At 39.5% G+C, this 20,566-nt stretch overlaps 1 protein-coding gene across 1 annotated transcript in view; it reads right to left on the bottom strand.

The window, feature by feature from the left end:
* Positions 1-332: 332 nt before the first annotated feature.
* The window catches only part of LOC101855087 (nucleolin), a 21,900-nt gene continuing 1,666 nt past the window's right edge, over positions 333-20,566 (bottom strand). The window contains exons 2-9 of the mRNA XM_005093775.3: positions 15,107-15,772; positions 12,795-12,836; positions 11,279-11,420; positions 10,595-10,743; positions 9,886-10,018; positions 7,250-7,419; positions 3,675-3,769; positions 333-513 (exon numbers count right to left, since the gene is read on the bottom strand). Of these exons, the coding sequence (XP_005093832.1) occupies positions 388-513; positions 3,675-3,769; positions 7,250-7,419; positions 9,886-10,018; positions 10,595-10,743; positions 11,279-11,420; positions 12,795-12,836; positions 15,107-15,772 (1,523 nt within the window). The 3' untranslated portion in view covers positions 333-387. The remainder of the gene's footprint in view (positions 514-3,674; positions 3,770-7,249; positions 7,420-9,885; positions 10,019-10,594; positions 10,744-11,278; positions 11,421-12,794; positions 12,837-15,106; positions 15,773-20,566) is intronic.

Raw genomic sequence — 20,566 nt, 5'->3', positions numbered from 1 at the left:
TACACTATATTATTACCCAAGTTGACAATAGAACACTTAGTTTCACGTGAAGCATACATTGCAAGTAGCTGTTTAAGTGCTCAAACACTAACAAACTGACAAGATCTTTCAGTGTTTATAGCTTGGTGAAGTGAGGAAAATTCATGTAGGGTATCTTTCCTAACCACTAGACCACCAACTCTTCACTCAGTTTTTTTTTTATTGCAGCAGCCTTTGATCATTCATTCATGCAGAAGCACTGACAAAAAGTAGATAAATTTATTTTTTAAATAAAAGAGACAAATGTAATTCATGCAAGGTGACTGAAAAAGAAGCAAACAAAATAAAAAGAATCCTGTGTAAAAGCAACATTTATTGTATGTTATCCCCATATTCTCAAGGTATATATTAATCTTCATCATCATCGTCGTCGTCGTCATCATCGTCGTCGTCGTCGTCATCATCCTCATCGTCGTCATCATCCTCATCGTCTTCGTCGTCATCATCATCACCACCATCTTCTTGGTCATCCATCTAAAAAGAAAATGAGAGAGACAAAAACGTTACCACTATGTGACAATCATTCAAAAAGAAAGAAAAGGCTTGACCCCAGAAAGACTGGTAAATTAGCTGGTCTTTTGTGCTGATAAAAACTGGGATAATATAGTTTCACTAAGTTATTAACAACACCAAAGCAGTCACTGTTCCTGTTTAGAAGCCATGTGGAAATGGCATAACAGCAATGGATGTGCACAATTTTCTTTTAATTTGATACAGTCCATGCTGGCTTTAAGCACGGTCATCGGGAGAAAGCGTGCTTTATGCTGAAGCGTGCTTGAGTGCGAAGTAGACATAATCCAGAGATTTTCATGTAGAAAATTTCCCATGCTATTTCCCTTTGTTTGTAAGTAGGACTATAGCGGTCCCGCAAAAGTGTGCACTGTTATTTTTACCCACAATGGCAGTTTCTGTTTGCTTATTTGTTTTTGTTTCGTGGTCGAATGGGAAAAGAAAACTTAATATAGACGGCCAGTCACAATACAGCACATTAAGCCTACACATTGCCTGTGCGTACCACTGCGCCACATGATTCACACCACCGTCTTCATACCACCTAGCGCGTTATACACAATCAGGATTAATGGATAGCGAGGATCAAAGGTGAAATCGCAGCCAGCCTCCCTTTCTCGTCTTCCCGAATCTCTTTGTATTTTTTTTCGTCTGTGTGTAGCTTTGCCCTAGGCTAGATCCTGTGTCCACGAACGCGGCTGTGTGCATCTCTCTACTCTCTGCCTTCCGCTCTACGTGTGTGTGTTTGTGTGTGTGTGTCTCTTCACTTGCATTCTTTTAGTTTCTCTTAACACACTCCACTGCTGCGGTGTAGAGATTCGATGGGTCATCATGAAAATATTGACCGTCTTGTAAATGAAGCGTGCCCGAAGTCGAAATTACCGTGCTCAAAGGCGTGTCATTTATAGAGCAAAAATTCAGTAAGAGCCGTTTAGCGTGCTTGAGTCCGAAACGTGCTTTATGCCGACGTGCTTAAAGCCGGTACGGACTGTACCAAGTTTTAAAAAAACATGGCAGTATAATTTTCGACAACCTGACTTCACCCAGACCCCTTTTCTGAGGGATGTCATATTTTCATATTTTGCTTGAACTTTGGGATAACAGACAGAGGAAAGAGAAATGTGTAAACTACAAGCACTTATCAAACTGCCAAAAAAATAAACAACTAGGAATCAAAACAACTCAGAAATGTGCACATATATCATTTCATAGATATGTAGCCTCGAGCCTTTTTGTAAACAATACCAAAGGACTCTATACAAAGATAAGTTGCACACACTCCTATAATTGATAACTGTATTAGACCTGCATGTGAGCCTCAACCAGTTTGTCTGAAAATTTTGTGCACCCCCCTCCCCCCAAACTTACGAGCTTTTAATTTGTGGGTGTCATAGAAGAAAGGACTTCCGAGTAACGAGCGACCACCCCAACAAACACAATAAAGAAGAGACTTAACCCCAACCCAAACCCTACGGTCCTACCCCAAAAAAGAACCTGCAACGGCCCTTATGTAAAAAGGCCAGCACAAGTCAAAAAAAAAAAAAAAAAAAAAGCACTCCAAAACAAATAAGGAGCATTTAATTAAAAAAAACAAAATTAATATGGCCTACATTGCTTAGCAATGCCAATGAAAATTTTATTTTTCACTTTAACCCTTTTCATTTGGTACCTAAGAAAGAATTTTCAATTCTAAGAATTATGCTTCTTGAATTTTAAGAATCGGTTTATAAATAAAAAAGTTACGGGGTTGTAAAGGTCGGAAAAATAAGGATGACCCACATATAGGAAAATACGCCTAAAAAGTGGACCTCGCAGTAGCAGATTCTGTAAGAAAATCGACGACATATCTCAGTAATTAATTGGAGTGTTAGAGAGAGACTTGGCTACCCGATGTGTTCTTGGGTGTAGAAATCATTTCTGCAGTCAGATTTACTACCCATTTCGTAGTTATTTTGTCATAATTAAAATTTTGGTGTACATATTGCGATTTTGCGAAAAAGGGGTGTCGGGATGAGTCCAGTTCATTTATAGCATGGTATCACAACATGGGATCTTTAAGAATACATGTCGGCAGCGTGACTAAATAATTGCAAAGCTTTTTATGATGACTTTAGACCATGCCAACCGTAAAAGATAGGTTGATTCAATCTAGCATGCCGTACAATTTAAAATTCTTTTTCCCCGTTGAGACGCGAACACCCCGAGACGAGCTAACCTCGCCTCGGAATGCCCCCATTGCAATGTTACAGGGGAACAGAGAGAAAAACAACCGAATCTAGATCTAGATCAAGTAGAACAAGTGAATAGGCCTTGAACGAAAATCCGCATCTGATTCCGAACAGACAGACTCAGCTGAGTCCAGATCTAGATTTAGATCTAGAATTCTAGACTCTAAGTAAATAATTCACGCACTTGATGAAATGCGTTTTGCCAACATTAATATGACAGCACAACATATAATACTGTTTGATACAATAGAATTGGAATATGAATCCTCGATTGAGGTCTATAATGATCTATAAATCTCTAGATCTAGAGTAGAACAAGTGAGTCGGACTTGAATGAATCCACATGATCTGAACAATCAGTAAACAAACGAAATTAAAAATGGCCGCTCGAGCACGAAACTGAAAGTAAATAATTTAGGTCGTTGTACTTTTTCGTATTCGTATTGCTACTCAGGTTCCGACAATTATATCGGAATCGTCGCCGTCGGCACGAAAACAAAAGTGCCAACAAAGCCGACGGGGAGGAAAAAGGGGGCGCTGGTAGTCGGCCAGGCCTCGCACATTGACTAAAACAAGAGGGCCTAGCTATAGCCAGATTTCAGACGATTGTCGGCAAACATGCAGGACTACTGTATGGGTTTAAAGTCTCTTTCAATACCGAATGAAATGTTATCAAAGAGGCAGGACCTCTTAATTCAATGCCTGTCTCCATTTGGACTGGGCAGCCTTAAAAAACAACTCAAATTCAAGAAAACTCCAATGGGAAATTTGAACCAATAACAAAACAATTGGGCTAACAAAGCACATTGCTTGGAACATATATTTCCATCTTCAAAATTTACAAACAAGCAAGTGGCATTATCAACAGCCCCCCCCCCCCCCCCCCACAACACTTACATCTTCTTCATCATCTTCATCATCATCGTCATCCTCATCATCATCTTCCTCCTTAGCTGGGGCCATTTTTGCTTTCTTTGCTGGCGACTGTTGGGCTAGAAAAAGAAAGAATGTCAGTAAATAAATAATGTTAACAAAATCACATTTATGAACATTTTTATGCAATGGCGACTGTTTGCATTTCACGTTTGAACCAGCAAGTCATGCATCTTATAAAGCTGTCATTCCTACCAGCTGGCCTAAAATTACTCAAATTATGGGTAAAATTTGTTATTGTTCTTTGAAGTAAATTAGATGTCCGATAATTTTAATAGGCCACTAAGCAAATGAGAAATCATATGTGAGGCAGCTTGTTGATATCAACCGCAGGTTTGGGAATTTTTATTGAATTTTTGGTTAACTTAGATTAAAAGCATAAAAGACGTAAATTATAAGTTTCCACAGATTCTCAAGATAAGGAAATGACAAAACTTTGGCAGCCATTTCCCCCCCCGCTAATTTTACTTCTGAAACCAGGCGACCCCCACCTCCTTTAATCGCAAATACTTCGACTTGTATCCAAGATAAACAATATTCTTTTTATTAAAAAGGAGGGCAAATGGACAGGCTTTAAGATGATACCAATACCTCCATATGCCCAAAAATTGACGAGCGCCTGATTCCACTACATCCTGACATATATACTCATTATATAATTATATCTCCAATCAAACTACACCGAATGATCTTATTTCCATCCGTATACAAAACTGATTGGATTGACCCTCACAAGAATTTACTGATTTTTTCCCCAACCCCATTCTTTCCATGAAAAAAAAAATATATGGCCAAATCCATAAATAGAGAAGAGTTTTAAAAAACCACTAAAACAGCAAATATTATATATAACTGTATTGGCTTTGCAATGAAAAGGTGATTTTTGTTAAGTGTTTTACGACACTCGCATCTACATATGGTCATAAGAGCACGCAGGACACAGGTTAACTCGGGACCTTTTGAATGAGAGGCAAACACCATACCTCTAGACCACGAGAGCCCCCTTGAAAAGGTGACATCTGCTTTCACAGTAATTGACTGAGCAACAGCAAAATCCTAAATACAGGGTCCAAACCAAATCCTGGTTTCTAGACCCCAATTCGAGGGAAAAATAAGGCAGCGGCACGTAAAAAATGATCCCCCAAAAAGCCCATCTATCAGTGATAAAAATTCCAATTGTCTTTAAATGAATGCATATATTTACATATTGTAGTATAGTCTTCAAACAATAGATGATAATATTACTGGGTGACTGCCAACACAGCTTCTCAATTTTCCAGGGACAGGGGGTGGGTGTGGCTCATCTATTGTCCAGGGACATGTTACACAACAATGACAGTGCTTGCTCCACTTATACTATACACACACGCACAGGCAGGTACAGTATATCCAATCAACAACATGTCAGAGTGGCACTGGGGTATGGTGTGACTTAGGTCTTTGAGTCTGTCCTTATTCATATTTTCCCCTCATCATATTAGCCTACATAAACTATATAAAAGACCTAGAACCAGAATATTGACTGTCAATAATCAGTCTGGGTGTCATGCATGATTATAATAAACTCAAAATAGAATAATAACTTGAATGGCTCAAGTAGACCTATTCAGTGTGAGAGGTGTTAGAAGTGAGGGAGGGCAAGACGCAGTGACGCTGAAAATCTGCCAATCTTGAACATAAAGCTAAAATATAGATAAATTAGTATCACCCCATCCAATGAAATGCGAACACTTTAGTTCAATAACAAAGCATGACGGATCCCAATTCCGCACCAATGCTTTGCAGAGAGCTCTTATAGTAGTTATCAAAATTCTAAATAGTAAAAATTTGCTTCCGATTTCAGTTTTTGTCCTCAGACCGGGAAAAGCCGAATTAATATCACAATAGCGACAGGCAAAAATGAACTTAGAGACTTTATTGGATATGGCTTTCAAATATTCAAGAACTTTTATGTATTTTTCCGGTTCTTTCCCCAGGCAATTTACAGATTTCCTCAAATTCCTGTGGTCATTCCAGGGTGTCTGGTATCTTTAAAATTACCCCCCCCCCCCCATGGCAGTAAATAGCTTATCTCGCCTCTGTATTCCTTGCCATGAGTTGATTCAATTATGTTTCCTCTTCATGATTGATCAACAATACTGTCTAGATAGCCACACTATACTAATATTACACAGGCCCTATCCTTTCCTGACTTCCCAACCCATCACAAAATTCCTGACTTTTTCCTGACTTACTGACCTGGTGGGAACCCTGTACTATAAATAATCACCAAGACCCGAATCAAAGTGGACAGAACTAAAGAAACGTCACTTAACAAGTCCACTGCAACAAGGACTTTAAAAACTATATTATGCACAATCTGACTGACAACTTAACTCATTCGCTACGCCGAGCCGTGGGGGGCGGCGCGGCTAAAGTGCCGTCGGTACACTAAGCCGCCCCCGGCGGCCCGAGAACCGATCTTCAATTTTAGCTTAGATTCCATTCCAACCCACATTAAAATAAAGGTCATAATATAATGTTGACTTCCGGGTCAAGCATTTCCACTGAAAATCGGAAATTTAGATTCAGTTTTGAAACGCGATTTCATAGTTTATCCGACTTTGTTGTATCGCGAGGCCAAAATTATAGCCTGGACACCAGTTTTTGTAAATTTAGACAACAAAATCTATTATTATTTTGCCCACTAAAGAAGTGTAGGACTCTTTTTTATAATATTGATACGATTGGACTCATATTGCCTATGCACTGTTATTGAGAAATCAATATTTTTGAGTGCTAGATTTAGTTCTAGATCAAAATAGTCAAAATATTTTTTTCTCCCCAAAATCACTACTTTTTGATGAAATTACACAAAAAGTGCCACTCAAGACATGTATAGGTTTATTCCAAATGCAATTCTGAATAATCCCATATAAGATACGAGCGGGTTTTTTTCTGTTTGTGATCGTTTTTCAAAATTATAAATTTTTCTTTCTTCAATATCGGATGTTATGTTCAAAATGTACAAATATGGAATGTAGGTATATAAATGCAAACTTTTCAATATTTTCCAGTTCTATATTCATTTATGGTTATTTTGATGTATCATTTGACTATGTGCAGACATATTTTTTTAATTTCACCAAAGATTATAAATTTTTTATTGTCAAATCTTATCCGCAACCAATCAAAACTGTGTTTCATAATCGCCTCTTACAGGAACCAAAGTTCAAAAATACATAAATAAACATTACAAATGTATTCTACAAACCATACTGAAAATATTGGTATATAATACGTTGATATTTATTTGAATTTGTGACCCCAAAGACTTTTAACTGCCCACTAGTCATCATCTCTTTCGCTCTCCCGAAAAAAAAATCGTCCACAAGCCGAAAATAATACGTAGCGAATGAGTTAAAAATGTTCAAACCCACAGATCAATAAGCACACCATTATCAGCAAATCGAAAATTTCTTGAGATTCAACTGTACAGGCCTTCATTCCAAAATGACGCCTAATGACCATGAAGGGAAAAAAACAAACACCACACAAACCTTTCTGCTGCTGTTCTTTTTTGGCCTGAGGCTTGGCCTTTTGCTCAGTCTGGGGTTTTCTCTTCTTTGCGTAGAGCACTACAAGTGTGTTCCCATTGATGTCTGCGCCCTGACATTTGTCGTGAGCCTGCTTGGCCAGCTGAGCCGTGGAAAACGCAATAAAGCCATACCTGTGGAGTTTCCCAAATTACAATGAAGACACAATGACAAACCATGTTGGTGGATTTTATAGAAAGGAGATTTCAGAGAATATGTACACAGTGATGTAAGACACAGATGCTATCTTGATACGGTAGAATTTGTTGACTTACTTTACTGGACTGTACAAAAAAATGAAATGTCGACTCCATGAAAAACAAAAAACCCTGAACAGCACTAAGGAAACAAAGTCGTACACACTTCAATTTTCCAGAAAAGTGACAACTCTGGCAAATACTATACTACGGGTACACTCTCTGGGCTCTGCACTCTTGTACCATATACAATCAAATAATGCGTCTTGTAATGGATTAAAGACAGGGTGGCCATGGAAATCTTCCTCCTAAAATCCTACCACTACACTATAAGTTAAGTTGTTTCTTGCCATAGAAGGCTCTCGTCAAAGAAAACCAAGTAGAATGGGCTATTTCGTATACATCTTAGGAAAGCCGACCTGATCACCGATGCGATCCTAAATGTTCCAAGTCCAAGGTGGCCAAGTTTTGAGCGACTACACTGAAAACTCAGCCATCTTAGAATCTGAAAAAATCTTACAAGAGAAGAATCATGTCAACAACTGCTCTGGTTGATCACTATTACTGTTGGTACTCCTTTCAGTATCGCTCAAAACACTTGTACTTGTTCTGTTCTTAGTAAAGCTAAGAATAGATTTGGAACAACACTGGCTGGTTTGGGATTTCACATGCTTTTCAGACACCATGTGAGTGTTCAAAGCCTTTGCACCTACATGACCGATGATATACACCTGGGAACAAAACTTACATCTAAACTTGCTTTTGTCATCTTGATACTCAATCAATCATTCTGAATATTTAGGGTTGGACAATCACTCAGTGTTGATGAAGTAGCACTTTCCCATGATACTGGATCTAGTCTAGATCTCTCTTAATATAGTCACAAATATCACAAGAAAAAAGTCGTCTTTGGCCTAGGTTTCAGTACGCTAAGGGCTGTCAATCTTCTACACTTAAAAGACTATCTTGCTGAGTGTATCCATGCTCATAGATCAAGAATCCAGATGCTGTCACTTTCACCAACCAACTTAATCACTCACACTCTGCATTGTGACGGAGTTCACAAAGTTTCTTCTTTTCACAAAGTCAAGAAGATCAAAACATGATTTTAAGATCAATATATATGCATGTATAATTTATTACCGAGGCGAGCGATTATCACCCATCTAATGAAGCGTGAACCTTCGAGTTTAAAAAAACCCACAGGTTACGAGGTATGACGGATCCTGATTCCACACAAGTAAGGCCTGCACCAACGCACGCTTTGCAGAGAGCTCTAGTAGTAATAAAAATTCTAAATGCTAATGCTAAAATTAGCTACAAAGTTCAGTTTTTATCCACTAGTATTGCCTTCAACCCCCCATCCCCGAGTCTATCTTAAAAAAAATAAAATAATCCCGCTATTCCAGAGGCCTATACCTCGCAGCGCTCAGACTTAAAATTAACTTTGGTGAGCCCAACATTCGCCAGTGCTCACATACAAACGCACAAGTTCACTGACTGGTCACGATTGTGGGCCCGACAAGATGCTTGTTTAACTTTTTAAGAAAATATAGTAGAGGATTTTACAAACATACAAAAGAAGTAGAGGGAAATGACAATAGTAAGGATCAGGAAAGAAAAAGCAGCAGTTCCCTGTTGTAGATCAGGCACGGTTATGAGCATGACATGAGTCAGCCCATTTATGATTCTACTATGCTTGAACAAGAAATGTCCCCCCTTTGGGAATGGCCTTAAGACACTACAGTCAGTGGCATTGCCCCGGGGGCGGTTGTATAACTTTCTTTTCTTTGTACACAAGTGGCAGCACAGTGACGAATATATTGATTTATTTTCATGGCGACACAGCATTTGTAATGCACAAACAGCATGTTACAATGTTATGTTATCAGACTATTACCGGCAAATTTCTAGGTGGTAATGAAAGCGAAAGTAGATATTGATTTTTCCCAATCGAGCCTCGGTATCACACATACACTTCCGCTTGCCGCCATAGCCGCCTATTCACATGAAACCAACATACTCTCAGACTGGGAAAAGCCGAATGAATATCACAATAGCGACTGGCAAAAATGAACGTACGGGCGTTATCGGATTTGGTTTTCAAATATTTGAGAACTTTTATGTATTTTCCCGCGTCTTCCCTGAGGCAATTTACAGATTTCCTCAAATTTCTTTTCATTGAAGACATTGATCCAACCATTTCTGTTAGAACCAAATTTCTCCGACAAAAATTTCCGACCACCTACTTCCCCGGCCACCCCGAAAGAGAAAAAGTCACAATATTTTAAATTGATGAACAAATTTACAAGTAAATCTAAAAGAACATGTTACAATAAATGAATGTTGCAGATGGTGAAAATTCTTTCATATATGACAAAACCATAAAAGAAATGCACTAACCCAAACATTTGTTTTGTCTTTTTCCTTATGGGCAGTGTGATCTCTGTTGCCTTGGGGAATAATTTTCTGACATCAGCCTCCTTTGTGTCGGGGGGAATTCCGGCAATATACAATCTCAGAGGATCAAATTCATCTGATGAAGAGAGAAGAACATTCATTTAATATCAAGAGTTGGAACGTTGGAAGTTCGAACATGTAACAAATGTTACACAGAAAAGGAAAATACATCAAAATATATTCTAAACTGTTCTCTTTTACTTGTTTCTGTATCAGGATTCTAGCAATGGTTGGAGCTGAAACAAAATAAGTGAATTTCTTAAATGATGAACAAAATAAGATTGGAAATGCGAACTAGGAAAAAGATGACGCATTTCCGGCAGCCATTTGCATCTCCTTACGGATCGTTTCATTTGATGCATACACCATTTTATAGCCACAGAGAAAAGCAAATGATGACCGGAAATGTGTCGCCTTTTTCTTAATTCGCATTTCCACTGTTATATTGCTAAAACGGTAAATTTCGCCCGAAATTTTTGTTGGCTTGAGACGTTTGGTCGTAAACCTGGCCAGCCGGGCGGGGCGGAAAAACTTGGGTTGGAGTCAAAATGGTCGGAATTGGGACACTTACATGTCTGTTAAATACATTGGCACTAATTCAACCCACTCCCATAAAGCCTTTGACATCTTGTGACCATTCTAATACACTTACCAACTTGAGCCTTGCTCTTGTCCTTCTGAAACTTGCTCTTTCCTCCAACATAGTCAACAACAAGAGTCTGTCCTTGAATCATGCTGTTTGCCAATTCTTTGAAGTTCTTTTCAGCCATTGCTTCATTTGCAAACTCAATATAAGCATATCTGGTGAAGGAGCAGAGAATAAAAGGATTTTAAGCTAGAGGAAAAGTAGACTTAGTGCGCACAGGGTCACCTGTGTTAGCTCTACCAAACCAAACACACACCTCAACATGTGCCTTCTTCACCCTTCTGAACACTTCACCATAATGTGGTGTAGTAGTCCTAGCAATGTCCTTTCAGAGTCCAGATACTCAGATCTCTACACTTGTTTTTTTTTTTTTTTGGGGGGGGTTTAGCTTTAAGGCACTTGCAACACAATTAGACCATTAAGAGTCAAAGATGAGGTCTTATAAGAGAGTAACAGGTACAAAAAAACACGGGGAGAGATGATGACGATAGATGTTTGATAGGAAAGAAAGAGCAAACCAGAGCACCCAGCAACCACCTACACTCAAGTTTTCTGTGTTTATTCCATAATTTATCACAATTACATTTATATTCGAAAATAAGACAACACAGGGGAGATAAAAATTATCAGGTGCAAAACACAATGAAACGACCTAAAATATGAAGAAAGTAAGAAAACAAACAGCCTTACCCCACACGTCCAGATTTCTTGTGAACTGTAGCGTTGATCCTCAGTCTGACTTGCTTTATGTCACTAGACAAGGCTTTAATTTGTTTCACAGAGCAATTTCCAGGGATGTTTTTAACAAACAGGGTCTTGGCATCTCTTTCATCTTGAAAACACACACAAAAATCAAATCATTTAATTTAACAAAAGTGACAAGTAAAGAGATATCTGAAGTTATCAAAATGTTCTATGATTCATGACTCTGTTTAGGAGACGATGTATGTCACAGTCACACGATCTTACACGCATAAGGCAGTCTGATCATTGTAAACTCTCAAACTAAGTTGACAGGGAGCAAAACTCACGGCTTTTCAGTATTACTTTTTTAAAGTTTTAGTAAGAATTTAATAGCAGTCACAACACGATCGGTCATATAATTTAAAACAAATGCTGAAGATTAGATGAGTTACTAGAAAGTAAATTAAAAAGAAAAGGAGGAGAGAGTTAACTAATATAATAGAAAAGATGTTTTTTTAGTTTTAGTAGAGGTTTTACGGCACTCGCAACTGCATAAGGTCATATGAGCACCAGAAGATTAGAGGTGTTACAAGAGAGTAACAAACATAAAAAAGAAGGGGAGATAAGGACGATAGATGTTTGATAGGAAAGAAGGAGCAAACCATACCAGAGCACCCGCCAACCACCCACAGAACAGATGTTTAATATAGGAAAGAAGGAGCACACTACACCAGAGCACCCACTATTAACCACCTACGCTTTTGAGTATGCTGAAGAAAGCTTATTACACATAGTAGTTGTTCAACTGTGTGAGTGTAATGTTTTTCGAAGAAATAAGCAACTCTATCATGTGTGTCTTGCAGAAGTTTATTAATATAAAACATAGAAACCCGTTCACCCTCTACTGTTGCCGTATATAAGAGTTGCAAGGTTAAAAACTGAAGGTAGACAAGAAAATTATCACTTTTTTTTTACATGGCAAGAGTCAGTATTACACTTGAAGTAAAGACTAGTTTGATAATTGTACGCATGCTTTTTTTCTACTTTCTACTGCCAATGACTTGGTGCTCAAGCCCACCTACCCTCGGTTCAGAGGCTTAAAAAAGCTGAGAGAGCACAACCCCAGCATCCACTGATCCTGCCAGCATTAAACTGTGGATACAACAGTTCTGCCATACGCTGACAAGACTCCCTTTTCTTATTCACAGCACGTTTCGAGTTAAACAGGCATTTTTGTCAGAGTGGCCATTTAAAAAAGGTGTTCTCCCTTAACTTGGATGCCAATTTATTAAAAAACTAGTCATAGTTCAGACTTTTTTCACACAATTAGGTCACTGATCAGACTATCGATTTAGCCAATTTAAAAAGTTTGCACTGAAAATGCAAAAAGGCATTTTGTTAGCTTATGGCAGAGCTGTTACAGGGGTGAGAAACTTTTAATAGAAAGAGTACCTTGTTTCCAATCAAAAAGGCTTACAGTAAAAATTGGGGGAAAAAAGAGGAAACATGAACATCAACTCACTTATCCGCGCACTATCACTTGAGTTAGGAACAGGCGTCTGGGCTGAAAAAAAAAAGTTGAATAAACATATCATGTATAGAAACTGGCACAAAAACAAATGGGAATAAACTTTTAAAGTCCAAATAGTCTAAGCTCAAAATATTTGGTGGACTTCTAGACACTGTAAAACCAAAAAATAAACTTTACACAATGTATATACCTTCTGACTGATGGTAAGTACTTTTATTCCAGCAACTTAAGAAAAAAAGAAGTAAAACACAGGAGAAACATCAAACGGGATGAAGTTATTGTGAGAAAATAGCAATATGATCCCATAACAAGCGCTGAAAGAACTACATTCATTATCAACATCATGGCAAATAAATTGTGAGACTTCATAGGCATACTGAATTGACTAAAAGGAAGCAAGGTTTTAGCTGCAATAAAAAACATATACTCAGCGGCAATAGAAACAGTCCACTTTGTTTTTGTAACTGCTCCCTTGTTCATGTGAGTCAGTGAGCGAAATTTTGCATATCACTCACCATGTACCCAAAGATGACTCCGCGTTGATTTTTTCCTGAACAAAAATTTAACGACGTGGTAACGTGCAAATATTTACACATTTTGTGACTTAAGTTCCGCCGAAATTATGAGATCTAAACTGTGTTTAGATCAACACATCAGCGACTTTAGAACCGAAAAACCCCCCCAAAGTTACATAGACAATCCAGCTGGTTTTTGTCGTCTTAAATTGTTGTACAAGATGCCAAGGTTAAGCCCAGAGGAGCGCTGTTGGACAATTTGAATACTGTAAGCTGAACTATCGACCCGTAGAGTGGCGCGAATGCTTCATTGCACCCACCCTACCATCAATATCCTGAAAGATAGGTTCCAAGACACCGGAGTTACACCTGACAGACCCAGTTCATGCAGATCACAGGTCGATACTGCCCACGAAGACAAACAGATACTGTTCTGGTATCTTTGAAATCACTTTCTCACAGCGTCCAGCTCTGCACGTCAGTTTCATACAGACACTGGAAGCGTTAGCGATAGAAAGAAAAAACTATGGCCTTAAAACACATTCGGACATCGAGCAAGGCGGCCTTATAATGATCAACATTTCATTTGCCATCTGTCCAAAAATTATGCTTGAACTGACTGGGCCTAAGAGAGAGCTCCCAAAACGACATTAACATTGTACAACAACTGGGACAAGCTTTGATTCAAGAGTAGAATGGACTGCCCCAACAATTAATTAAAATAAGAAACAAAAAAACTGACTTGATCAATGTGCAGAACATGCCAAGCTTGCATCATTAGAAGGGGCTATAATGCCTGCTAGTGCTACTGATGTGAAATTTTGAAATCAACGGGTACCAGTTTGTGCTTAACACTGTACCACTATATGAGACATGATCAAGAAACAAAACGTAACACACTTCTTGAAATACAGTATTAGCCGATATATCGACATTTTGACATATTTTCCGATTGTGAAATTTTTCCTTCAGCAACTTCACAAAACAATTTGATTACATCAACCTTTTTTTCTTCCCACTGCCCACTCTGCTTTATCGACACCCTTCCTGGGTACCTGGCGAAGCCCACGAACATAAATGGGGGGAAAAGTACACTAACGGTCAACGCATTAGTTTTTCATCAAGTCCACATACCGGCCAAGCAGCTTATTCGACACACAAGGCTTTAGTTAGTAAGTCATGTAGGGTCTACACAGTGTAGTCTCCAACAATCAGTACAGTGCCTCAGAGCGTCTCGCATGCTGGGCATCACCTCCCTTCCCTAACTCCCGATCGCTCACTTCCCATTCCCCATCTCATTCTCAGTCTGTTGCTGCCAAATGCCACGGCCAGCTAGTCAGTGCCTCACCTTTCCATTTTCCCCAGCAAGCGGCCATAAACAGGCCTTATAAGGACGCTACAACAAAGTCTGCGCTGGTGTGTAGTGTGTGCCTTGCATTGCTCAGTCTTTGATACCGTAACTCCACCAACACCCCTCCTCCCCCTTCTGCCTCTTGTTAGTTTCACTATGTAGTTGTGTAAGAGTCAAGGGAAGCAACCAGCTTTAAAAAAGTAGAGTTGTCTTTTCACCGATGACCTCCCTTGGTTTTCCCTCTTTAGCTTTATATTTTCATTTATTGACATTTTTATATATCGACATCAAATCCACTTTCCAAAGCATGTCAATATAAGCGGATTAAACTGTACGTCTACGCCAATTTTTGTTTCTATATTAGGGAATATGTTTAATAACCACTATACAGGCTTCTCTACGAGTGGAAAGTTTCTATTGCCGCGGTGTAAACTTACGTTTCTTTTCCTGTGGCTGCTGTTTGGGGGTAGCTTGAAGTACAGATTTATTTTCTTTACCACTCTGAGCTGCTTGATTTCCATTCTTAGCCTTTTTTGATGGTGGAGGAGCAACTTCATCCTCATCATCATTGTCGTCCTCTTCATCGTCATCTTCACCCTCTATATCCTCATCGTCGTCATCATCATCCTCGTCGTCGTCATCCTCATCGTCTTCGTCGTCATCATCATCGCCCTCCTGAAGAAGACCTTTGAATAACGCCCCTTTCTTGAACAGTACTTCACCATCCTCGTCATCATCATCCTCCTCCTCATCGTCGTCATCATCTTGCATTACCATCTGCCCCCCTTTTTTGCCTGTGGGAGTCTTCTTTCCACTCTGGTTCTTTGCTACTGGCTTTTTATTGCTACCATTATTATTGGCCTTTACTAAATTCTTTTGCTGGACAGGTGTCTGTTTTGGTGTCAGTTTTGGAGTTTGTTTTTTCTGCACATTTTGTTGTTTAGGGGTCACAGCTTTTTGCTGAGGTTTGCCACTGTTCGGCGTCTTCCCTTTATTGGCATTTTTACCAGCCTGAGGAGTGAAAAATCCTGGCTTTTTCTGTTGTGGTGAGGGAGCCATTATGCCAGAATCTGACAACTTCCTCTTTTTGTTTTTTTGAGCACCTGAAACAAACAAATATACTATAATTTAATAATTGACGAGAATTGGTTATTCAAGGGCTTCCCAGCTGCCCCCCCCCCCCCGGCCAATGTATAAAAAAAAACTTTTCTTGCAATACTTCGTCAGAAACATATAAGCATAGCTGCCAACTTTCCAAAACCAAAAAAGCAGATAACCCATGCAGGGGGTCAAGATGTGAACAAGTTGTAAAGCCCTCTTAACCTTTGATACACATTTTTTTTCTGCATCCAAGAAATTCAAGCTGTTGAAAGCAGACCTGCAACAAGGTCAAATTTTTGTTGTTGTAAACATCTCTCCAATTAACTATGAGGCTTCGTTCCAACCAGTTAATCAGGTCTTAAAAATTTGAAATTTTTCTTTGGCATCAACAACTCAATACTTTAAAACTGAGAACACATTATATCTACAGACACAGAAACATATATTTCCATACTCAGACCCTATAAAACTTTAAAAACACCCTGTAAATTCTTTTTGGTGACTATTCAAAGGAGAAAAGTATGAAAACCCATTTTAACTTTCATACAAATTAACCTTTAATGTAGACTTTTCACATCTGACTGACTGTCATTCATTAAGACTCCAAATACTAACCGGTCAATATCAGTCTCCCATTCATTTTGTATAGACCATAAAAATAAAAATGTACTGAGAGATTTCTTAAAAATGACATGTCAATGAGGCATTAAGATCTTGTGCAGGTAACTTATTCCTCCTGACTGTGCGCTCATAACCTTATATGCAGTTGTGAGCGCCGTAAAACCCCTACTAAAACAAAACTAAAGACTAAGCTATACCATGGCCATTGCTATAAAGGTAGGAAAGATCCACACCTAGCCTTCTCGGACCAAGGGCGAAAAATCTCATAGGTCCCGTGTGCAAGTTCTACACTTTAAAGATCCCTAGATGGTGTAAAACGGATAAGAGTAGGCTTCGGCCGCCACGCGGGAAAAATTCAAAATTTCCTACCAACAAAATGTTTAACGTGTCCAGCATGCACATATGACCTTATGCAGTGGCGAGCGCTGTAAAACACTTACCAAAAAAAAAAATTCTCTTCTGGGTCTTAGACTTTTAAAAAAATTTACTGTGTGTGCGCGCGTGCATATATGTGATACAGTCAAACCTGTGTAAGACGGTCACCCATTGTCAAGGAAAAAAGTGGCCGTCTTAGGCAGGGCTAATCAAGATAAAGAAAACAAACCATCCCCATCTGAGGTCCCAATGGAAAGTAGCCGCTTTGTTTTTGTTTTTGTTGTTGTTGGTTTGTATTTTGTTTGTAATTTTTATTTTGTTGCTGATTTTGTGCAAGGGTGACAATAAAACGAAATGTATCAAACGAGGAAGACCGAGTGTCTTATTAAACAAACACATGTGACATGGGTCCCCACCGCCTGAGGAACGAGTGACGCTTCTGTCGCAAGTTCATGTAGATGTCCTTTGTTACTTTGTTACAGACTGGGTAAACAGTGACCACTCAACTCACTAACGATTTGTGTATGAGTTATGGGCGGGGCTTATGGGTTATGAGGGATCACACGCTTACCTCACCAGCAGCTGAAAATTGGTACCTATTGGTCAACAGTGGGAGGGGCCTATGCAACATGATCGGTTGGAGGGACTACCTAACAACAACAACAGAGTATTGAATTATGACGGCTCGCCCATCAGACAAAACGTAATGGAGTCACTAAGGTGGCAGTCTAAGACAGGTGTTATTGCTTAGTGTTATAGGGGTTGTGTGTTAAAATATTGTTGCCGCGGCCACGTTGTACAGGTGCCCGTTTTAAATTATATAGAAAAAACGCATGGGGGGAAATGGAAAGTGGCCGTTTGTACAGGTGGCCGTCAGGGCAGGTTTGACTGTATTTCAATTCATCTTTAGATCACTTATCAATCTGATGAATTATTTGCAGATGTGAGGCTGTAACGGAACACTTGTAGATTTACGCTAACTGCTAAAAGAAGTGATAATCGAAAAGAAATCTTTTATTTCTTCCCTTAATATATTCTACTTTAAATTTTTTAAAGTTACCAAACTGCCGAAACTGGAACCACAACACATCCACAACCAATCAGAGCATGGCTGACGGGCTGTAAATAGCCGCAAGAGGTATAATTAACTCCTTATCTCCAGAAAGTCACTGGCAGCCGCTGGTAGCAGCTCTGGCACATTCCTTTACAACTACTTTGACGTCAAATTAGCTTACTTTTCGGCAATTTTACAGTTACCAGGAGCTCAATTTTATTTCATAGATGAAGAACTATCAAAATAGCTCCTCTTGTTCTGAATTAATGTCCTGTTAATGACATTGTGGTCAATTTTACATTTAATACTAAAAAAGGCCCAGCATAATGGGACCACCCCCTTCGGAGTTAAAAACTGCAGTTGCAGTGTCCAAACTTAGAAAACTTTTAAGAAACTTGAGACTACAGTTGTTTTGGGGACACTTAACCCTGGTCCTGCGGGGGCCGGGTTTATGTTGCCCGATAAGCCTATTTCGGCACCATCGCATTCGTTCTGCTCCCGTGTGAGCCCGGCCCCTGGCTCAGCGCACATGCACCAAGCATTATCCCTACTCCGTTCGGGTAACTCATCACACCCCCGCATTCACGCAGCTTAAGTTTGTGTGCGCTTGTGGCCTACTTCTTGAACCGTCTGTGTTGGTTCATAACCAAGGGATACATCTAATTCAAAACAGGCTAAGTTGGTAGCTGTAGATGTTGATTCAATGAAATTAGAACAAACTGACCCACTTAGACTAAAACTTAGACGTGAGTAGCTCAAAAGGATAGTGAGGAAGCAAGATTTCCATTTTTCTATACAAAATCTTTCACATGAGCTTGATTTTGTATGAAAATGATACTACCAGATAAAAATTAGCTTATTTTTGATAGTTTTGAATACCATTGTGTAGGTGAAAAAACAATAGGCCTATATTTGAGAGCAAAACATTCGGTAATTGACCTAGATCAGGTCTTTTTATATTATCCTCTTTCGAACCCCAGATCATTTATAAGAACAAAAGCGTCTAAAAAAAAGGTTATTCCGATGGGCATGTTCGTTAACATTTCATAAATAGAAAGCTATAAAAGATACAGCGTTATTTTCATCATCGTTAAACATACCCCCACGGTATTCGTGGCGAAAACACATGTTCCCAGGCGTGCTCGCTGTACATGAATAGCACACGCTGAGTGACCGGCACTCCTGTACAATTGCAGTCCCGTTTGCACTTCGTGCCCCTGTAGCGTGTTTCTTTAAATTTAGATCCAAACTGAAATAAAATTACTCTATCTGATCTAGATCTAGAGATAGATTATTTAATCTAGGCTATCTAGATTTAGATTCATTTCCACAAAGACCGTCACGAAAACAAATGGGACCGCAAATGGTACAGGAGTGCTGAGTGACCCCCGCGGCCCGCCCGGAACGTCGGACGTAATAATAGGTTGCTGAGTGATACATGCGACTAAATGTAGAACGACGCAAACTATTTTTAGGTAAGGCGGCCATCTTGCAAGACGTCAGACTGGGATACCCCGCTGATGAAATGACTACATGATCTATACATAGCCAACTGCATGGCATCAAAGGTCGTGTATATTTACCGTGGCAAGACGTTTGGTGCGATGTTTTTCCAGGAGGCACACCGGTAAAGTGATATGATGCGGTGCTCTGATGCTGCTGCTGCTTATTTCTTCTGCGCTTTGTTTATCGGGGGGGGGGGGGGCAGTGTGTACTGTTGGTGAACAGCGAGCGCACCTGGAAACTTGTGTTTTCGCCATGAATACCGTGGGAGTGTTGTTAATCGAAGATGAAAATAACGCTCTATCTTCCTTAGCTTTCTATCTATAAGTGTTACAAACTTTAACACATGAATAACCCCCTCTCATAAGCTGATAAGACATTACGAGTAGTTACGTCCATTCGAATAACCCTTCTAGAAGCTCTGGTGTTCAAAAGGGGATATTATAGGTCAATTTCCTAATGTTTTGCACTCAAATTGTTCTTTTTACTTGCACAATGGTATTCAAAACTATCTAACAAGCTTATATTTTATCAGGTAGTATCATTTCATACAAAATCAAGCTCATGTGAAAGATTTTGTGTAGAAAAATGGAAGTCTCGTTTCCTGACTATCCTCTTGAGCTCCTCATGTCTAAGTGGGTCAATTTCTTCTATAATTTCATTGGACGAACATCTAGAGCTACCAGCTTGGCGTGTTTTGAATGAGACGTATTCCTCGGTTACGAACCAACGCAAGTGGTTCTAGAAGAAGGCCACGAACGCACACAAACTCAAGCAGACTGATGCGCACACACTTGAGCTGCGTGAATGCGGATGCGACGCAGGACCTGAATTGAACGGGAGATGATGCTCAGCAGGCGCGTGCTGAGCCAAGGGCCAGACTGATGTAGGACCAGAACGCAGGCGAGGTGCAGAAATAGGCTTATTGGGCGACATAAACCCGGCCCCCTGCAGGAAAGATTACGCGAAAACCACTAAACACAGAAGCATGAAATTTTAAGGGAATAAAGAAAGCGAAGTGACTATTCCCAGTTTCATTCATATACATTTACGAGAAGCGGCGTGAGAGCGAGTTGAAGACAACAACCTTTGCGTTAGTGCATCCCACGAAACACCCCCACATTGCTACATAACGTCATTTTCCCCCTCGGAGTGCTTATTGGCCCACAGGGGCATATAAAATTTCCCCTAGAACATTTATTATATGCCCACAAAATTGCGAGTTATCTTCCCTGTGTTTGAT

This window comes from Aplysia californica, unplaced genomic scaffold (genome assembly GCF_000002075.1).
Source record: "Aplysia californica isolate F4 #8 unplaced genomic scaffold, AplCal3.0 scaffold00069, whole genome shotgun sequence".
In the NCBI taxonomy this organism is placed as follows: domain Eukaryota; kingdom Metazoa; phylum Mollusca; class Gastropoda; order Aplysiida; family Aplysiidae; genus Aplysia; species Aplysia californica.
The sequence above is the reverse complement of the archived record's forward strand: the minus strand, read 5'-3'. Positions and strand labels throughout refer to the sequence as shown.